At 45.5% G+C, this 18,102-nt stretch overlaps 1 protein-coding gene across 1 annotated transcript in view; it reads right to left on the reverse strand.

Annotated features, from left to right (window-relative positions):
• Positions 1 to 1,451: 1,451 nt before the first annotated feature.
• Positions 1,452 to 18,102, reverse strand: part of LOC137325535 (torsin-1A-interacting protein 2-like) — a 30,610-nt gene continuing 13,959 nt past the window's right edge. The window contains exons 6-8 of the mRNA XM_067990737.1: positions 11,985 to 12,053; positions 9,322 to 9,384; positions 1,452 to 4,592 (exon numbers count right to left, since the gene is read on the reverse strand). Coding sequence (XP_067846838.1) covers positions 3,799 to 4,592; positions 9,322 to 9,384; positions 11,985 to 12,053 — 926 coding nt within the window. The 3' untranslated portion in view covers positions 1,452 to 3,798. The remainder of the gene's footprint in view (positions 4,593 to 9,321; positions 9,385 to 11,984; positions 12,054 to 18,102) is intronic.

The following is an 18,102-nucleotide window of genomic DNA, read 5'->3' on the forward strand; positions in this document are numbered from 1 at the left end:
TCTTGCAGTATGCAGGACTCAGCAGTTTAGGTTTACCCTTTCACTGAGACAGAGAGTGCCAAGAGCACGAACTGTCCCATTTAAATGGTCTGACAGAGAACGGGCATTGTATCGTGCACATAGCTCGTGCAGTCAATTACGGTGCTCACACTTGAACTCGTAAGTTTTTCAAATACCATTCCATTAATCTGAAAGAAAAGTTACGTTGACTTGAGTTTTGATCTATCACTGGAAAAGAGACATCACTACAAGAAACAACGGGATATGTACTTAAACCTATAACCAAGCAGGAATGGCTTGTCAAGGAGGCCATTCGGCTCATCTTGCCTGTGCCGGCTCTTTGAAAAAGCTATCCAGTTAGTCCCACTCCCCTGCAATATTTTCCTTCAAGTATTTATCCAATTCCCTTCTGAAAGTTACTATTGAACCTGCTTCCACCACCCTTTCAGGCAGTGCATTCCGGATCATAACAACTCGCTGTGTAAAAGAATTTCTCCTCATCTCCCCTCTGGTTCTATTGTCAATTATCATAAATCTGTGTCCTCTGGTTACCGATCTTCCTGCCAGTAGAAACAATTTCTCCATATTTACTCTATCGAAACCCTTCATAATTTTGAAAACTTCCATTAAATCTCCCCTTCACCTTCTTTGTTCTAAGGAGAACAACTCCAGATTCTCCAGTCTCTCCACATAACTGAAGTCCCTCATCTCAGGCACCATTCTAGTAAATCTCCTCTGCACCCTCTCTAATGCCTTGACATCCTTCCTAAAGTGTGGTGCCCAGAACTAAACACAATACTCCAAACTGAGGCCTAACCAGTGTTTTACAAATGTTTAGCATAACTTCCCTGCTTTTGTACTCTATGCCTCTATTAATAAAGCCCAGGATCCCATATGTTTTTTTTTTAAAAACAGCTATCTCAACTTGTCCTGCCACCTTCAAAGATTTGTGCACATACAGTCCCAGGTCTCTCTGTTCCTGCACCCCCTTTAAAATTGTACCATTTATTTCGTTTACATTGCCTCTCCTCATTCTTCCTGCCAAAATGTATCACTTCACACTTCTCAGTGTTAAATTTCATCTGCCATGTGTCTGCCCATCTCACCAGTCTGTCCTCCTCAAGTCCGCTACCATCCTCCACATTGTTTACTACATTTCTCAGTTTCGTGTCATCTGCAAATGTTGAAATTATGCCCTGTATACCCAAGTCCAGGTTATTAATATACATCAAAAAGAGCAATGGCCCTAATACTGACCCCTGGGGAACACCACTGTATACTTCCCTCCAGTCTGAAAAATAACTGTTCACCGCTACTCTCTGCTTTCTGTCCCTTAGCCAATTTTGTATCCACGCTGCCACTGTCCCTTTAGTCCCTTGGGCTTTAATTTTGCTAACAAGTCTATTATGTGGTATTCATCAAATGCCGATTGAAAATCCATATACACAACATTCGTGGTGGTACAAATTTATTATTGGGTATTTCTGAACGGAAAAAATAAACCTCCCAAATCACGAAAGGGAGTGCTTCATTAAACATCTCCAGCCCAGCTTTTCCTTTAAGCAAAACGCTCAGTAAATAAATGCACAATCACAAAAATATTCTATAATGTATTTAAGGTAAAGGAAACGTGTTATGGTACAGTCACCCTTTCAGTTTTGAGCATGGGCTGGCTATCAGCACTTTGTTTTTGTGTAAATCGGCACTTGATTTTCTGTTCGGAGTGAGATTTTTTTTTCTCCCAATTCTCACTCTGGGTGGTGACCCTGGAGCAAAAATGATCCCGTGCTTGGGGGCGGGGGGGGGGGTGGGCAGCCTGCCCCCAGGGCATCGGTGAATGCTCTTGAACCAGGCACTCAGGACGACTTAGCTGTGAGAAATCACCACCACCACCCCCCCTCCCACCAGCAGCATGGCTGAGATAGGGAACGCAGCAAGTGAAAACCAGGCTTACTACTCGATGTCGCAGAGTTGGAGTTACGACGTGACACCACACAGTCCCACCCGTCCTACTTATTCTATCGAGTGAAAGAGACACAAATGGAATAAAGTCCAGGTGCCTTTGCTACTCATCCTTAATCGTCATTACACAGCTTACATAAATCTACAGGAATAAACTTCCACGGAGTAATTTTTTTCTAAAAAATATAGTTACTTTTAATTATGTAGAGGCACATACACAGAGGAACAGTTCATGCTGCCGTGCAAAGTTGCCAGAGAGAAGTTGCAACAGACTCCAACATGACATTACGAATGTGATTCATCAGATGTTTAGTTGGAGTGGAAAAATAACACGCAACTCAACTACTTCCCCCCCCCACCATGGCATAAAACGAGACCAAGCAAAGGCAGGCAATCACAACATGGCAAAATCAACCCATGGGTCCAGCCGTAGAGCTGCTACCTGTCCCTGGGGAGTAGGAAGGAACTAATCATTCACAGGTTGTCTCTGGATTATACCAATTATTCATATAGTTCAGAAATAAAATCCAACTCTACACACCTCCCCCCCACCCCCCCCCCCCACCCCAAAGAAAATCGGGATTAGTGATGCTCATGACCTCAAGTGACCCAAGGTCACATGACACCAAATAAATCACTAAAACATGAAAATAAAGCATTGGTCCAAAGAGTGGGGGAGATTTTCAACTCTCTGCCCGGGAATAAGAATCGTTGTTGGGTATCGGCCGGCCCTTACAATGACCGTTCCATTTTCACTACCATTGATTTCAGTGGAAATGGAAAACTGGGCTTTTTCTACAACGGCCGGTCGATTCACAGCACCAGTTTTACACTCGGACGATGAGTTAAATATCTCCCCCCTTACATGTTAGTATAACTGAAGCTACATAACCAGCAATTGCCACGCAGCCTGCAGTACAACTGGCATCCAAGTAATTCCAACCCAACATCACACTTGAAATTCCAGCCACTAACGCACACTGGTTATTTCTGCTGCTGAGGGGAGGGGTGGTGGGGGGGGCGGGGGGGAACACTCTCTCTTTCCAGCCTCCTTTTCAGTTCCAAACATCATTCCCAAGCCAAAGGGTGGCCGACCCGCTCCAAATCCTCCACAGGGCTCTGACACCGGCTGCTAGAAGCCCGACCCCCTCTGGCAGGCAGCAGGCTTCCACATTCCTCGGTTTTGCCACAGCCGAGATCAGGAGCGCGTGGGGGGGGGAATCACGGGTGGCACCACTTGATGCTGTACGCTGGGGCATCCACCACAGCACTGCTGGCAATCAATACCCGATCAAAACTCGGTACGTTTCGGCGTGAGACCTGTCAGTCACGGGAACGAGGCTTCCATGCAAACTTTCCACTGAGGAACCACCCAAGATTCAACTGCAAGTGAAACGGCACATTGGGAAACCAGGGGGGGGAACGGAAGTAGGGCAACATAACCTCTCCCGTTTATTGTGGCAACACAAGGTATTTCAGCATTCACATTTTAATAAAAAGGTACAGTACTCGACAGAGTTTTAAAAATGTTTAGTTAGTAATTCAGGTTTGCGAGCTGCTCCGAAACGGTTCCCTCAATTAACAGAATAGAAGGTTTGTTCTTCTCAGCAGGAGCTCATTACCAGGATGGAACTCGGGCAAAAGTTCATCACATAAATCAGGGTCTCACTCACCCGTGACTCATCATTGATGGATCCCTGGACTCGTACACATGGGAAAGAAAAGTACAATAGAGGGGGGTTGGGGGGGGGGAAAAGAGAGGGTGGGGACAGAAGAAATTTAGTGCAAATAATTAAACTTCACCTTCCAACAACCCCTTCACCCCTTCCCCCCAGATCACTTCTCATCCTCTTTAAGACTGCAGCCCCTCTCCTCAATCTCACGTATGGGCGCCACCGGGAGCACGACGTGCGCGATGCGACTCCACAGGCCGCTCAGCTTGTCCGTGTCCATGCCCTCGCCGCCTCGGGGGTCGGAGAACTTCCTCTTCAGAAAATCGCGAACCTTCACCTCCACGGTCCCCAGACCGACGCCCGGTTCCAGCCTCTCCTCGTCCAGCAGGACGGTGAGCAGCAGGGCCACGCCCTTGTAGGCCGCGTTCTCGTGGTCGCAGTACTTGTAGAATATCAGGGTGGACGGCGGTGGCAGGTCCTGGAAATGATGAACCACCGCTGCCTTGCTGCCTTGGTCGAACCCGGAGGACAGCTGCATGTCCACCTCCAGCTTCACCGCGTCGCTGTTTCGCCCGCTTCCATCGGAGGCGTCGATTTCCACCGTGGTGGTGGCGTTGAGGGCCGAGGAGTAAGCGTCTGCCATCACCCGGGCGAGGCACCTCAAGGTCCTCTCCCCATCCCACGCAGCGGTAAACATCAGGATGGCAGGCTTCGAGTGCCGCGTCAGATTGATGTGGTTGCGCAGCGTTATCCTGCTTCTCTTCCACAGTGCCGACTGCTGACCGTGGAACAGGGCCTGGACCCGCTCAAATTTGTCCAAAAATACCTTCAGCACCGTGCTTTCCGCCCTCACCACAGCCGGGGATTTGTTCCCCAGCAGGAAGAACAGTGCGGAGCAAACTGCTACTACAATCATCACGATCAGGGCCGCATACTTGAGCGGGGCATCAGCGGTCTCTGTGGAGAAATGAAAAAGACAAAGAAAATCACTGATTGGTCAAATGACCAGTCGTTGAAATTCCAGGTTTGTGCTAGGTCAAGAATCTGGGCACTGAGACTATACCTGTACCTCACAGTGTGGAATGTCTGGGCACTGAGACTATACCTGTACCTCACAGTGTGGAACGTCTGGGCACTGAGACTATACCTGTACCTCACAGTGTGAAATGTCTGGGCACTGAGACCATACCTGTACCTCACAGTGTGAAATGTCTGGGCACTGAGACTATACCTGTACCTCACAGTGTGAAATGTCTGGGCACTGAGACCATACCTGTACCTCAGTGTGAAATGTCTGGGCACTGAGACTATACCTGTACCTCACAGTGTGAAATGTCTGGGCACTGAGACCATACCTGTACCTCACAGTGTGAAATGTCTGGGCACTGAGACCATACCTGTACCTCACAGTGTGAAATGTCTGGGCACTGAGACCATACCTGTACCTCACAGTGTGAAATGTCTGGGCACTGAGACCATACCTGTACCTCACAGTGTGAAATGTCCGGGCACTGAGACTATACCTGTACCTCACAGTGTGGAATGTCTGGGCACTGAGACCATACCTGTACCTCACAGTGTGAAATGTCCGGGCACTGAGACCATACCTGTACCTCACAGTGTGGAATGTCTGGGCACTGAGACCATACCTGTACCTCACAGTGTGGAATGTCCGGGCACTGAGACCATACCTGTACCTCACAGTGTGAAATGTCCGGGCACTGAGACTATACCTGTACCTCACAGTGTGAAATGTCCGGGCACTGAGACTATATCTGTACCTCACAGTGTGAAATGTCCGGGCACTGAGACTATATCTGTACCTCACAGTGTGAAATGTCCGGGCACTGAGACCATACCTGTACCTCACAGTGTGAAATGTCCGGGCACTGAGACTATACCTGTACCTCACAGTGTGAAATGTCCGGGCACTGAGACTATATCTGTACCTCACAGTGTGGAATGTCCGGGCACTGAGGCCATACCTGTACCTCACAGTGTGAAATGTCCGGGCACTGAGACCATACCTGTACCTCACAGTGTGAAATGTCCGGGCACTGAGACCATACCTGTACCTCACAGTGTGGAATGTCTGGGCACTGAGACCATACCTGTACCTCACAGTGTGAAATGTCCGGGCACTGAGACTATATCTGTACCTCACAGTGTGAAATGTCCGGGCACTGAGACCATACCTGTACTTCACAGTGTGGAATGTCTGGGCACTGAGACCATACCTGTACCTCACAGTGTGAAATGTCCGGGCACTGAGACTATATCTGTACCTCACAGTGTGAAATGTCTGGGCACTGAGACCATACCTGTACTTAACAGTGTGAAATGTCCGGGCACTGAGACCATACCTGTACCTCACAGTGTGGAATGTCCGGGCACTGAGACCATACCTGTACCTCACAGTGTGAAATGTCCGGGCACTGAGACCATACCTGTACCTCACAGTGTGAAATGTCTGGGCACTGAGACTATACCTGTACCTCACAGTGTGAAATGTCCGGGCACTGAGACCATACCTGTACCTCACAGTGTGAAATGTCTGGGCACTGAGACCATACCTGTACCTCACAGTGTGAAATGTCCGGGCACTGAGACTATACCTGTACCTCACAGTGTGAAATGTCCGGGCACTGAGACCATACCTGTACTTCACAGTGTGAAATGTCTGGGCACTGAGACCATACCTGTACCTCACAGCGTGAAATGTCTGGGCACTGAGACCATACCTGTACTTCACAGTGTGTAATGTCTGGGCACTGAGACCATACCTGTACCTCACAGTGTGAAATGTCTGGGCACTGAGACCATACCTGTACCTCACAGTGTGAAATGTCTGGGCACTGAGACCATACCTGTACTTCACAGTGTGGAATGTCTGGGCACTGAGACTATATCTGTACCTCACAGTGTGGAATGTCTGGGCACTGAGACCATACCTGTACCTCACAGTGTGAAATGTCCGGGCACTGAGACCATACCTGTACTTCACAGTGTGAAATGTCTGGGCACTGAGACCATACCTGTACTTCACAGTGTGGAATGTCTGGGCACTGAGACTATATCTGTACCTCACAGTGTGGAATGTCTGGGCATTGAGACCATACCTGTACCTCACAGTGTGAAATGTCCGGGCACTGAGACCATACCTGTACTTCACAGTGTGAAATGTCTGGGCACTGAGACCATACCTGTACTTCACAGTGTGTAATGTCTGGGCACTGAGACCATACCTGTACCTCACAGTGTGAAATGTCTGGGCACTGAGACCATACCTGTACCTCACAGTGTGAAATGTCCGGGCACTGAGACCATACCTGTACTTCACAGTGTGAAATGTCTGGGCACTGAGACCATACCTGTACTTCACAGTGTGGAATGTCTGGGCACTGAGACTATATCTGTACCTCACAGTGTGGAATGTCTGGGCATTGAGACCATACCTGTACCTCACAGTGTGGAATGTCTGGGCATTGAGACCATACCTGTACCTCACAGTGTGAAATGTCCGGGCACTGAGACCATACCTGTACTTCACAGTGTGGAATGTCTGGGCACTGAGACCATACCTGTACTTCACAGTGTGGAATGTCTGGGCACTGAGACTATATCTGTACCTCACAGTGTGGAATGTCTGGGCACTGAGACCATACCTGTACCTCACAGTGTGAAATGTCCGGGCACTGAGACCATACCTGTACCTCACAGTGTGAAATGTCCGGGCACTGAGACTATACCTGTGCCTCACAGTGTGAAATGTCTGGGCACTGAGACCATACCTGTACCTCACAGTGTGAAATGTCTGGGCACTGAGACCATACCTGTACCTCACAGTGTGAAATGTCCGGGCACTGAGACCATACCTGTACCTCACAGTGTGAAATGTCCGGGCACTGAGACTATACCTGTGCCTCACAGTGTGAAATGTCTGGGCACTGAGACCATACCTGTACCTCACAGTGTGAAATGTCTGGGCACTGAGACCATACCTGTACCTCACAGTGTGAAATGTCTGGGCACTGAGACCATACCTGTACCTCACAGTGTGAAATGTCTGGGCACTGAGACCATACCTGTACCTCACAGTGTGAAATGTCCGGGCACTGAGACTATATCTGTACTGGTTGCAACTCAAATTCTAACTGAAAAATTAAAAAAAAGGGGATGTTTTTGGCACTGGGAGAAATTCAAATCAGTATCATCAAAATGTAAGCGTTCAGCAATGAAAGAAAAAAAAATGGTTCACAACTTCTCTGCGCTCAGAGTGATTCGATTACCACAACACATTATGGAGCTGCCGAAGAATCCCACTGCCCCACACCAGCACATCTGGGGTATTAATGCACAGCTTCGCAATTAATAGAGAGGTCAATTTATATCGGGGCGAACACACATTGTTTATACTTACTGTCAATACAGTCTCCTTTAGGTCTTTGACAGTAAATGAGATTCTAAGTGCACACAATGAGATTACAATTGAACAGATGCAGGTAACATTAGTTCACACCCCTACAGGTGCTTGAAGCAATTTTGCATGCTTCGTTCAGCCCCCATTAGGAAGTTAGTTATATGGTTATGTTTAGCTCAAGTAATACTGAACAAGAACAACTAAATGCAATCAACGATTACACAGCTAGCCACAGTTGGCTTCAGAGATAAACATACAGAAAACTAATCACCACAATCACTGAACAACTTCTGAGAATGTTAAATTGAGCAGCAACCAAGCCAACAGAAAGATGCTCTGCCCTGTCATTCCCCAAGTACTATACTACATTGTGCTTGTTACTACATGTCTCCCCCTCTCTCCTCTTCCCTCCTTCCTTTCTTCCCTCTTCAGCTGACTGTTTGCACCATCCTTGATGTTCACTCTCAATGTTAATTCCCTTACAGAAATTCCCTTTTTGCACAGCAGGAAGAACCCCGCTAAGTTTCCTTCTCTTTCCCACCCCCCTTCCAAAATAAAAACTTTACACGTGTACATATTGTTGCACAGTGCTATATTTAATGGCCAACCAAGAAATGGCCATAAACTCACCCAATATTAAAACTGGATTCACACACTCAATCATGCTAGCTGCAACAGAGCTTCAAGTCTTACACGTCAGAGTATACCAGGCTCACACTTCGATCAGCAAATACCAACACACACCTGAGTTTTAACCGGGGTTAACACCTGAGTTTTAACCGGGGTTAACACCTGAGTTTTAACCGGGGTTAACACCTGAGTTTTAACCGGGGTTAACACCTGAGTTTTAACCGGGGTTAACACCTGAGTTTTAACCGGGGTTAACACCTGAGTTTTAACCGGGGTTAACACCTGAGTTTTAACCGGGGTTAACACCTGAGTTTTAACCGGGGTTAACACCTGAGTTTTAACCGGGGTTAACACCTGAGTTTTAACCGGGGTTAACACCTGAGTTTTAACCGGGGTTAACACCTGAGTTTTAACCGGGGTTAACACCTGAGTTTTAACCGGGGTTAACACCTGAGTTTTAACCGGGGTTAACACTGCGCTGTACACACTACATTCTTCTCAGTGAAGCCCAGGAACTCAGAAGGTTTTTACTTTCCACCTTCAATCGGGCTTGTGCCCACTTCATTTTCAGCTTTTCTCTTTGGCATAAACTCGATTTATACCAACTGGATAAATATTAGAAGGTTTGGTTTATACCTTCCTGTGCAGGTCTTCTGTCCTTTTCTTCCTTTTTCGGTGAACGCTTACTCTGAGGCAGCACTGGAGAGAGTAAAAACAAGGTCACTGAGCGAACAAGGCAACCTATCCTCCTCACTGCGACGTCACTACACCGACACTCAGTGATCAAACCCAGTCTCTCTGCTGTGTGCTGAACACAGATCACTGAGGCTAACTGCGTTCAGTCAGCTGGAATGATTATGTAATTTGTATTTAATAAACGTCATCACACACAGCACACAGGTCGAGGATAACCCCTTTACTTCAATCATTGGAAAAATGAGTCATTCCCTCAGCACCTTGTAAATTAGGAAATGCTCATTGATGGAATAATGGAGGGGTTACAAACCCAGCCTAGGAAAATGCGATACCAGTGTTCAATATTACGAGTGGAGAAGAACATTTCCACATCTCTAGCATGCACTTGATTTGATGATCACAAAAATTCACCACAAGAAGCGGTGTTGGTGAATGCGCGTGCGTGCTCTTCGAGGACGCAGCGTCCACTATTTGAAGTATTACATAGAATTACAAAGAATATACAGCACAGAAACAGGCAATTCAACCCAACTGGTCTGTGCCAGCGTTTATGCTGCACACGAGCCTCCTCTCACCCCTCTTCATCTCACCCTATCAGCAAAACCTTCTATTCCTTTCTCTCTCATGTACTTATCTAGCTTCCCTTTAATGCATCTATGTGGTTAGAATGTGGAACTCGCTACCACATGGAGTGGTTGAGGTGAATAGCATGGATGCATTTAAGGGGAAGCTAGATAAGTACATGAGGGAGAAAGGAATAGAAAGTTATGTTGATAGTGTTTGATGAAGAGGGGCATGAGGAGGCACGTGTGGAGCATAAACACTGGCATAGACCAGTTGGGTCGAATGGCCTGTTTCTGTGGCCACACCATCCTCACAGCTCAGCCTCAGTATAAAGAAGCCTTTTTCCCTGAGCATAGGTACAGAATAGTACAACTTATTACATTAAATCAGTGAGATAAGACAAAAAATACTAAAGAAAGAACTTGCATTTAAACCGCACCTTTCACAACCTCAGGACATCCCAAAATGTTTCCCCCCCAACCCCCACAATTAACTACTTTTGAAGTGTAGACACTGTTGTAATGTAAGGAAATGCAGCAGCCAATTCGCACACAGTGAGGTCCCACAAACAGCAATGAGATAAATGACCAATTAAACTGTTTTAGTGATGTTGGTTGAGGGATAAATATTGTCCGGGACACTGGGGAGAACTCCCCCTCTCTTCTTTGAAATAGTGCCATATGATCTTTTACATCCATCTGAGAGGGCAGATGGGGCCTCAGTTTAACGTCTCATCTAAAAGACAGCATCTCCAACAGTGCAGCACTCCCTCAGTAGTGCACTGGAGTGTCAGCCGAGATTATCTATTTGAGTCTCTGAGTCAGAAGGTTGTAGGTTCAAGTCCCACTTCAGAGGCTAGAGTGCTACCCACAGCTGTTCCCATTTTGGAAGTTAACATTGCGACTTACAATGGAATCCCAATCCTGAACAACAACTTGCAGGGCAGCGAGAGTAAGCGTACTCTCCCTACAGAACACTCTACACAGGGAATGACATTCACAATTCATTACCAATTGTTTCCCACGTTTTATGAAATGGAGGGGCCAAGCAAGTCCCTCAGTCATTCCCAGGCTATTGTCACCTAACCACACCCCAACCCGCTCCCCACCAAGTGGCTGAGCTGCACTGACGGCAGTTTTGGGTCTAAGGGGGCAGTGGGAGCAAGTCGTCTGACCTTGGATAATGTATGGAGTCCAGAAAAGAGGGGGTTGACAAGATAGAGGTCTTTAAAATTATGAAGGGGTTCGACAGGGTGGACATAGAGAAGAGGTCTCCACTTGTGGGGGAGTCCAAAACTAGGGGTCAAAAATATAATATAGTCATTAATAAATCCAATAAGGAATTTAGGAGAAACTTCTTTACCCAGAGAGTGGTTAGAATGTGGAACTCGCTACCACATGGAGTGGTTGAGGTGAATAGCGCAGAATCATTTAAGGGGAAGCGAGATAAGTACATGAGGGAGAAAGGTATAGAAGGTTTTGCTGATAGGGTGAGATGAAGAGGGGCGAGAGGAGGCTCGTGTGGAGCATAAACAGACCAGTTGGATTAAATTGCCTGTTTCTGTGCTGTACATTCTTTGTAATTCTATGTAATACTTCAAATAGTGGACGCCGCATCTTTGAAGAGCACGCACGCACATTCACCAACATGGAGAGCCGCTTCTTGTGGTGAATTTTTGTGATCAAACTAAGTGCATGCTAGAGACGTGGAAATGTTCATCTCTACTCGTAATATTGAACACTGGTATCGCATTCTCCTAGGTTGGGTATGTAACCCCTCCCTGGCTTTTGTTGGCACCACCTTTCAGCAGCCTCTCCCCACTGAGAGCCGGGAACTCGATCCTGCATGACACGCGGAGAACACACTGAGCCATCACAATGGGCGGGAAAACCTTAGTGAAAACGTTATGTGGGTCTCAGAGTCTTCGGAAAACATCACAGCTTTAATCTGACACTCCTTAAACTCTGCCCCCTCCAAAAAAAGAAATGAAACATGAACCGAAGTGGTGACAAGCGTCACGACAGCAAAATATTGCTGACCTGTTTTAGCTGATGTTACAAGCCTGGGATCGGCTTTAGCTGGTGGCAAAGTCCCATCCTCCTTTTGGGCTATAGGAAGGGAAGAAGTGCAAGGGTTAACAACAGTATCTCGGAGTACATGTATGAGGTGAGATCACGACTGTGAAAGTATCAGCCCCGTGCAGTAAATGCTGCAACACCAGTTTTCCATCTTGCAGGGAGCTTCATCGACATTGTGGATTGAAGATATCTAGTTGTCGGGATCTAGCACCACAGCATTACAATACTGTTAAGACCTTCTGCAGAATGCTGGAGGGCCTGAACCAATGAATCTGGTTAAACCTTGGAGCCAGAGTGGGGAGATGGGGTGGGGTCAAAAAATGAACTATGTTACTTTAAAAAAAACCTCAACAGTTCAGTGAATTAATGTCTGTGTTACTGGTTTAACAATTTTAAGTCACAGAGTAATTGTCTGTTCCTCAAGAAAAATCACATCTTTAATAACATGATCTTAGAATTGGTTTTGATCATTACAGAATCATAGAAAATTTACGGCACAGGAGGCCGCCATTCGGCCCATCATGTCCGTGCTGGATGAAAATGAGCCACCCAGCCTAACCCCACTTTCCAGCACTTGGTCCGCAGCCTTGTAGGTCATGGCATTTCAGGTGCATATCCAGATATTTTTAAAATGAGTTTAGGGTTCTGCCTCTAACACCCGTTCAGGCAGTGAGTTCCAGACCCCACCACCCTCTGAGTGAAGAAATTTCTCCTCATCTCAGAATAAGGAGTAGGCCATTTAGGACTGAGACTATGACCCCTGGTTCTAGACTCCCCAGCCAGGGGAAACATCCTCCCTGCATCTACCCTGTCGAGCCCTGTAAGAATTTTGTATGTTTCAATGAGATCACCTCTCATTCTTTTAAACTCTAGAAATTACAGGCCTAGTCTACTCAATCTCTCCTCACATGACAATCCTGCCATCCCAGGAATCAGTCTGGTGAACCTTCATTGCACTCCCTCGATGGCAAGTATATCCTTTCTTAGGTAAGGAGATCAAAATTGTACACAATACAGGTGTAGTCTCACCAAGGCCCTATATAACTGCAGTAAGACATCTTTACTCCTGTACTCAGATCCTCTTGTAATAAAGGCTAACATACCATTTGCCTTCCTAATTGCTTGCTGCATGTGAGCTTTCAGTGACTCATGTACAAGGACACCCAGGTCCCTTTCAATATCAACATTTCCCAATCTCTCTATTTAAAAAATACTCTGCATTTCTGTTTTTCCTACCAAAGTGGATAACTTCACTTTTTTCCATATTATATTCCATGTGCCATGTTCTTGCCCACTCACCTAGCCTGTCTATATCCCCTTGAAGCCTCTTTGCATCCTCCTCACAACTCACATTCCCACCTAATTTTGTGACATCAGCAAACTTGGAAATATTACATTTGGTCTCCTCATCCAAATCATTGATATAGATTGTGAATAGCTGGGGCCCAAGCACTGATCCCTGCGGTACCCCACCAGTCACAGCCTGCCAACCTGAAAAAGACCCGTTTATTCCTACTCTCTGTTTTCCGCCTGTTAACTAATTCTCAATCCATGCCAGTATATTACCCCCAATTCCATGTGCTCTAACTTTGTTCACCAACCTCCTGTGTGGGACCTTGTCAGAAGCTTTCTAAAAATCCAAATACAACGCTGGTGCCCCCTTATCTATTCTACTAGTTACAGCCTCAAAGAACTCCAATAGGTTTGTCAAACATGATTTCCCTTTCATAAATCCATGTTGACCTCTGCCAAATCCTATTATTATTTTCTAAGTGTCCTGTTATTACATCCTTTATAATAGATTCCAGCATTTTTCCTACTACTGATGTCAGGCTAACAGGTCTGTAGTTCCCTATTTTCCTATTCAAATAAAGCTGTTGGACTGTAACCTGGTGTTGTAAGACTCCTTACATTTGTCCTTTTTTAAAGAGTGTGGTTACATTTGCTACCCTCCAATCTGCAGGAACCATTCCAGAATCTATAGAATTTTGGAAGATGACAACCAATGCATCCACTATCTCTATAGCCACCTCTTTCAAAACCCTGGGATGTAGATCATCAGGTCCTTGGGATTTATCGACTTTCAGTCCCATTAATTTCTCTAGTACTATTTTTTTTTACTAACACTAATTTCTCTCAGTTCCTCTTTCTCGCCAGACCCTTGGTTCTCTAGTATTTCTGGGAGGGTTTTTGTGTCTTTTTCTGTGAAGACAGACACAAAGTATTTGTTTAATTTCTCTGCCATTTCCATATCCCCCATTATAAATTCTCCTGTCTCTGTGTAAGGGACCCACATTTGCCTTCGCCAGTCTTTTCCTTTTTACATACCTACAGAAAACATTTCCAAAGAAAACAACCTCAGCCTATCCAATGTTTTCTCATAGCTAAAATTCTCCAGTCCTGGAAACATCCTTGTATATCTCCACTGTACCCTCTCTAGTGCAATTACATCCTTCCTGTAATGTGGTGACCAGGACTGTATGCAGTACTCAAGCTGTGGCCTAGTGTTTTATACAGTTCGAGCTGCTCTTATATTCTATGCCTCGGCTAATAAAGGAAAGTATTCCATATGCCTTCTTAACCACCTTTTCTACCTGTCCTGCTATCTTCAGGGATCTGTGGACACGCACTCCAAGGTCCCTTTGTTCCTCTGCACCTCTCCGTATCTTCCCATTTATTGTGTACTCCCTTGCCTTGTCTGCCCTCCCCAAATCCATTACCTCACACTTCTCCAGATTGAATTCCATTTGCCACTTTTCTGCCCACCTGGCCAGTCCATTGATATCTTACTGCAGTCTACAACTTTCCTCCTCACTATCAACCACACAGCCAATTTTTGTATCATCTGCAAACTTCTTAATCATGCCCCCTACATTTAAGTCCAAATCATTAATATATACTACAAAAAGCAAGGGATTTAGTAGTGAGTCCTGCGGAACCCCACTAGAAACAGCCTTACAGTCACAAAAACACCTGTCGACCATTACCCTTTGCTTCCTACCACTGAGCCAATTTTGCCACTTTCCCTTGGATCCCATGGGTTTGTACTTTTGACCAGTCTGCCATGTGGGACCTTGTCAAAAGCTGTGCTAAAATCCACGTTCACTACATCAAACACATTACCCTCATCGAACCTCCTTGTTATCTCCTCAAAAAATTAAACCAAGTTAGTCAGATACGACCTTCCTTTAACAAATCCACGCTGACTGTCCTTGATTACTCCTTGCCTTTCTAAGTGACGTTTTATCCTGTCCCTCAGAATTGATTCCAATAATTTGCCCACCACTGAGGTTAGACTGACTGGCCTGTAATTATTCGGTCCACCTCTCGCTCCCTTTTTGAACAACGGTACAACGTTAGCAGTTGTCCAATCCTCCGACACCTCGCCTGTATCAAGTGAGGATTGGAAAATGATGGTCAGAGCCTCCGCTATTTGCTCCCTAGTGACTTATCTACTTTCAAAGATGCTAATCCCCTTAATACTTCCTCTCTCACTATGTTTATCCCATCCAATATTTCACATTCCTCCTCCTTAACTACAATGTCTGCATCGTCTCCCTCTTTTGTGAAAACAGACGCAAAGTATTCATTAAGAACCATACCAACATCTTCCGCCTCCACACAAAGGTTACCTTTTTGGTCTCTAATAGGCCCTACTCTTCCCTTAGTTATCCTCTTGCTCTTAATATATTTATAAAACATCTTTGGGTTTTCCTTGGTTTTACGTGCCAATATTTTTTCATGCCCTCTCTGCTTTCCTAATTTCCTTTTAAATTTCACCCCTGCACTTGCTATACTCCTCTAGGCTTTCTGTAGTATTGAGTTCTCTGTGTCTGATATAAGCTTTCCTTTTTTGCCTTATCTTATCCTGTATGCTCCTTGACATCCCGGGGGCTCTAGATTTGGTAGTCCCACCCTTTTTCTTTGTGGGAACATGTTTACTCTGAACTCCTTGATCCTCCCCCTTAAATGCCTCCCACTGCTCTGACATTGATTTACCTTCAAGTAGCTGCTTCCAGTCCATTTTTGCTAAATCACTTCTCAGCTTAGTAAAATTAGCCTTTCCCCAATTGAGAACTTTAACTCCTGTTCTATCTTTGCCCTTTTCCATAACTATGCTAAATCTAACTGAATTATGATCATTACCACCAAAATGCTCTCACTGATAGAAAAAGATGATCCTCCCCCAAAACCCCCCCCCCCTGCCATTGCCTGACAAAGCAGCCCATTTTCAAGTATTAAAATTTATATAGTTGAAGCAAAACTGCATGAATTTATTAAGTCTGGATAACCCGTCAATACCAAGCAATTTTAAAATAACAGGTGGAAGAAGAAGGGACTACAATTATGCTGGAAAGCGTACAGATTCAGATTACATATTCAGATTAACTGAATATCATTGCTTTAACAAATACACAGATGGCCACACGGTTGGGTTCTCCACAATCCAGCAATTGTTTACAGCAATCCAGTATGCTGTGGGGAATTTTACAAAAAAATACCACTGAAGCGACCTCTGGTTGCAGTATCAAGCAGTGAATGTTGGACCTGGTCTGGGGTAATAAATAAGCATTACTATCAACGATCTCTACTCTAACCTCCACAGTCCAAGTTTTACCTGATTGCACATCAGTTGCAATGACTGGGGCATGGTGATCTTTGAGGAGGCATCATTCAAGTGGGTCACTGAGAAGGTGTCACACAGAAAATGTCTACACCATTGCAGCTGTTCAAAAGGCCATTTTAATGCAGCTGCAGGCTCCATTCAACCACTAAAAATTCAGCAGACACGGATTGAACCTCAAATCATCCTGGTCTATGGGGTTCACGAGTTGTGAAAGGAGCATGAATGCTATTCCTTTCCTTGCCAAGTTCTCCCCTCCCCCGGAGGCATGGACTCCTTGCTGTGATATGCTTCCATGGGTACCGTATCTTGCCCAAGTGGCAGTTATTCATGCGTGAACCTTGACTGGGGAAGTGGTAGTGCTGGCAGGCTATTCGACTGCAGGGGCATCACAACCGAACCCCAGACAGTCTTCACTTGATATTCGCACCTGCACACTTTGACCAGGGTCTCACTGGACAGTAATTAGGAACTGATTTCCTCCCCCCACCCACAACCTAGGGTTAATTAAGTCAATCACAGCACTCCCATTACCACCCCAATTGATTTCAGCCAACTTGGTCCAGGTGAATCACTTTTGGCAAGTGAAGACAGCTTTTACAAAAAAGTTGAAGTTAATTTAAACCGAATGCCCTGACTGATGAGTGTTATTTAATGAAACAGTAAATGCCTCAGCAGTTACGATTAAGATAAAGAGGCTACGTAGTTGATCAAGCCTGTTCTGCAATACATCACGTCTATCAATTCTACCCAAATATTTTATCTCCAGGAAAAGGTTCTTCAAAGCTTCTACCTGCCTCTCCAAAGGTAAATCAGAACACCCACTGAAGCTGCAATATACATCCTCGGACATGAATCGGTCTTACCAGGGTATCCTCAAAGTCCCAACAACTCAGGACCTAATCCGTTGCACACATCATTCAATCACGTCTTTGTACTTGTAACCCTCAAACCCAATTGTACCAGCTATTCATTCAATTATTTTTTTGGGAAAAACTTAACGGATGCAGCATTAACCACATATCTATGACTTTCTGGAGGAAACATTACTTTCAATCTCAAACGTTGTTAGAGTCTTGCCATTTTTATATCGATATCCCCTAGTTCTGCACTGATAGCCCAAGTCACTGCCCGTATCTAGCTTAAGTCTCATCTCAGTCTTTTATCTGAAGAAATTTAATTCAGTTCTGCAACTCTATCTTTATAACTTAAAGCCTCTAATTCCCTGAATCATCCTTGTGGCTCTTCTCTGACAACAACTTGCATTTATATAGCACCTTTAACATAGTAAAACATCCCAAGGCACTTTACAGGAGCGTTATCAGATAAAATTTCACACTGAGCCACACAAGGAGATATTAGGACAGGTGACGGTCAAAGTCGTAGGTTTTAGAAGGAGAGGGGTAGAGGGGTGGAGGGGTTTAGGGAGGGAATTCCAGAGCTTAGGGCCTAGGC

The sequence above is a fragment of the Heptranchias perlo genome, chromosome 9 (genome assembly GCF_035084215.1).
Source record: "Heptranchias perlo isolate sHepPer1 chromosome 9, sHepPer1.hap1, whole genome shotgun sequence".
Classification (NCBI taxonomy): Eukaryota; Metazoa; Chordata; class Chondrichthyes; order Hexanchiformes; family Hexanchidae; genus Heptranchias; species Heptranchias perlo.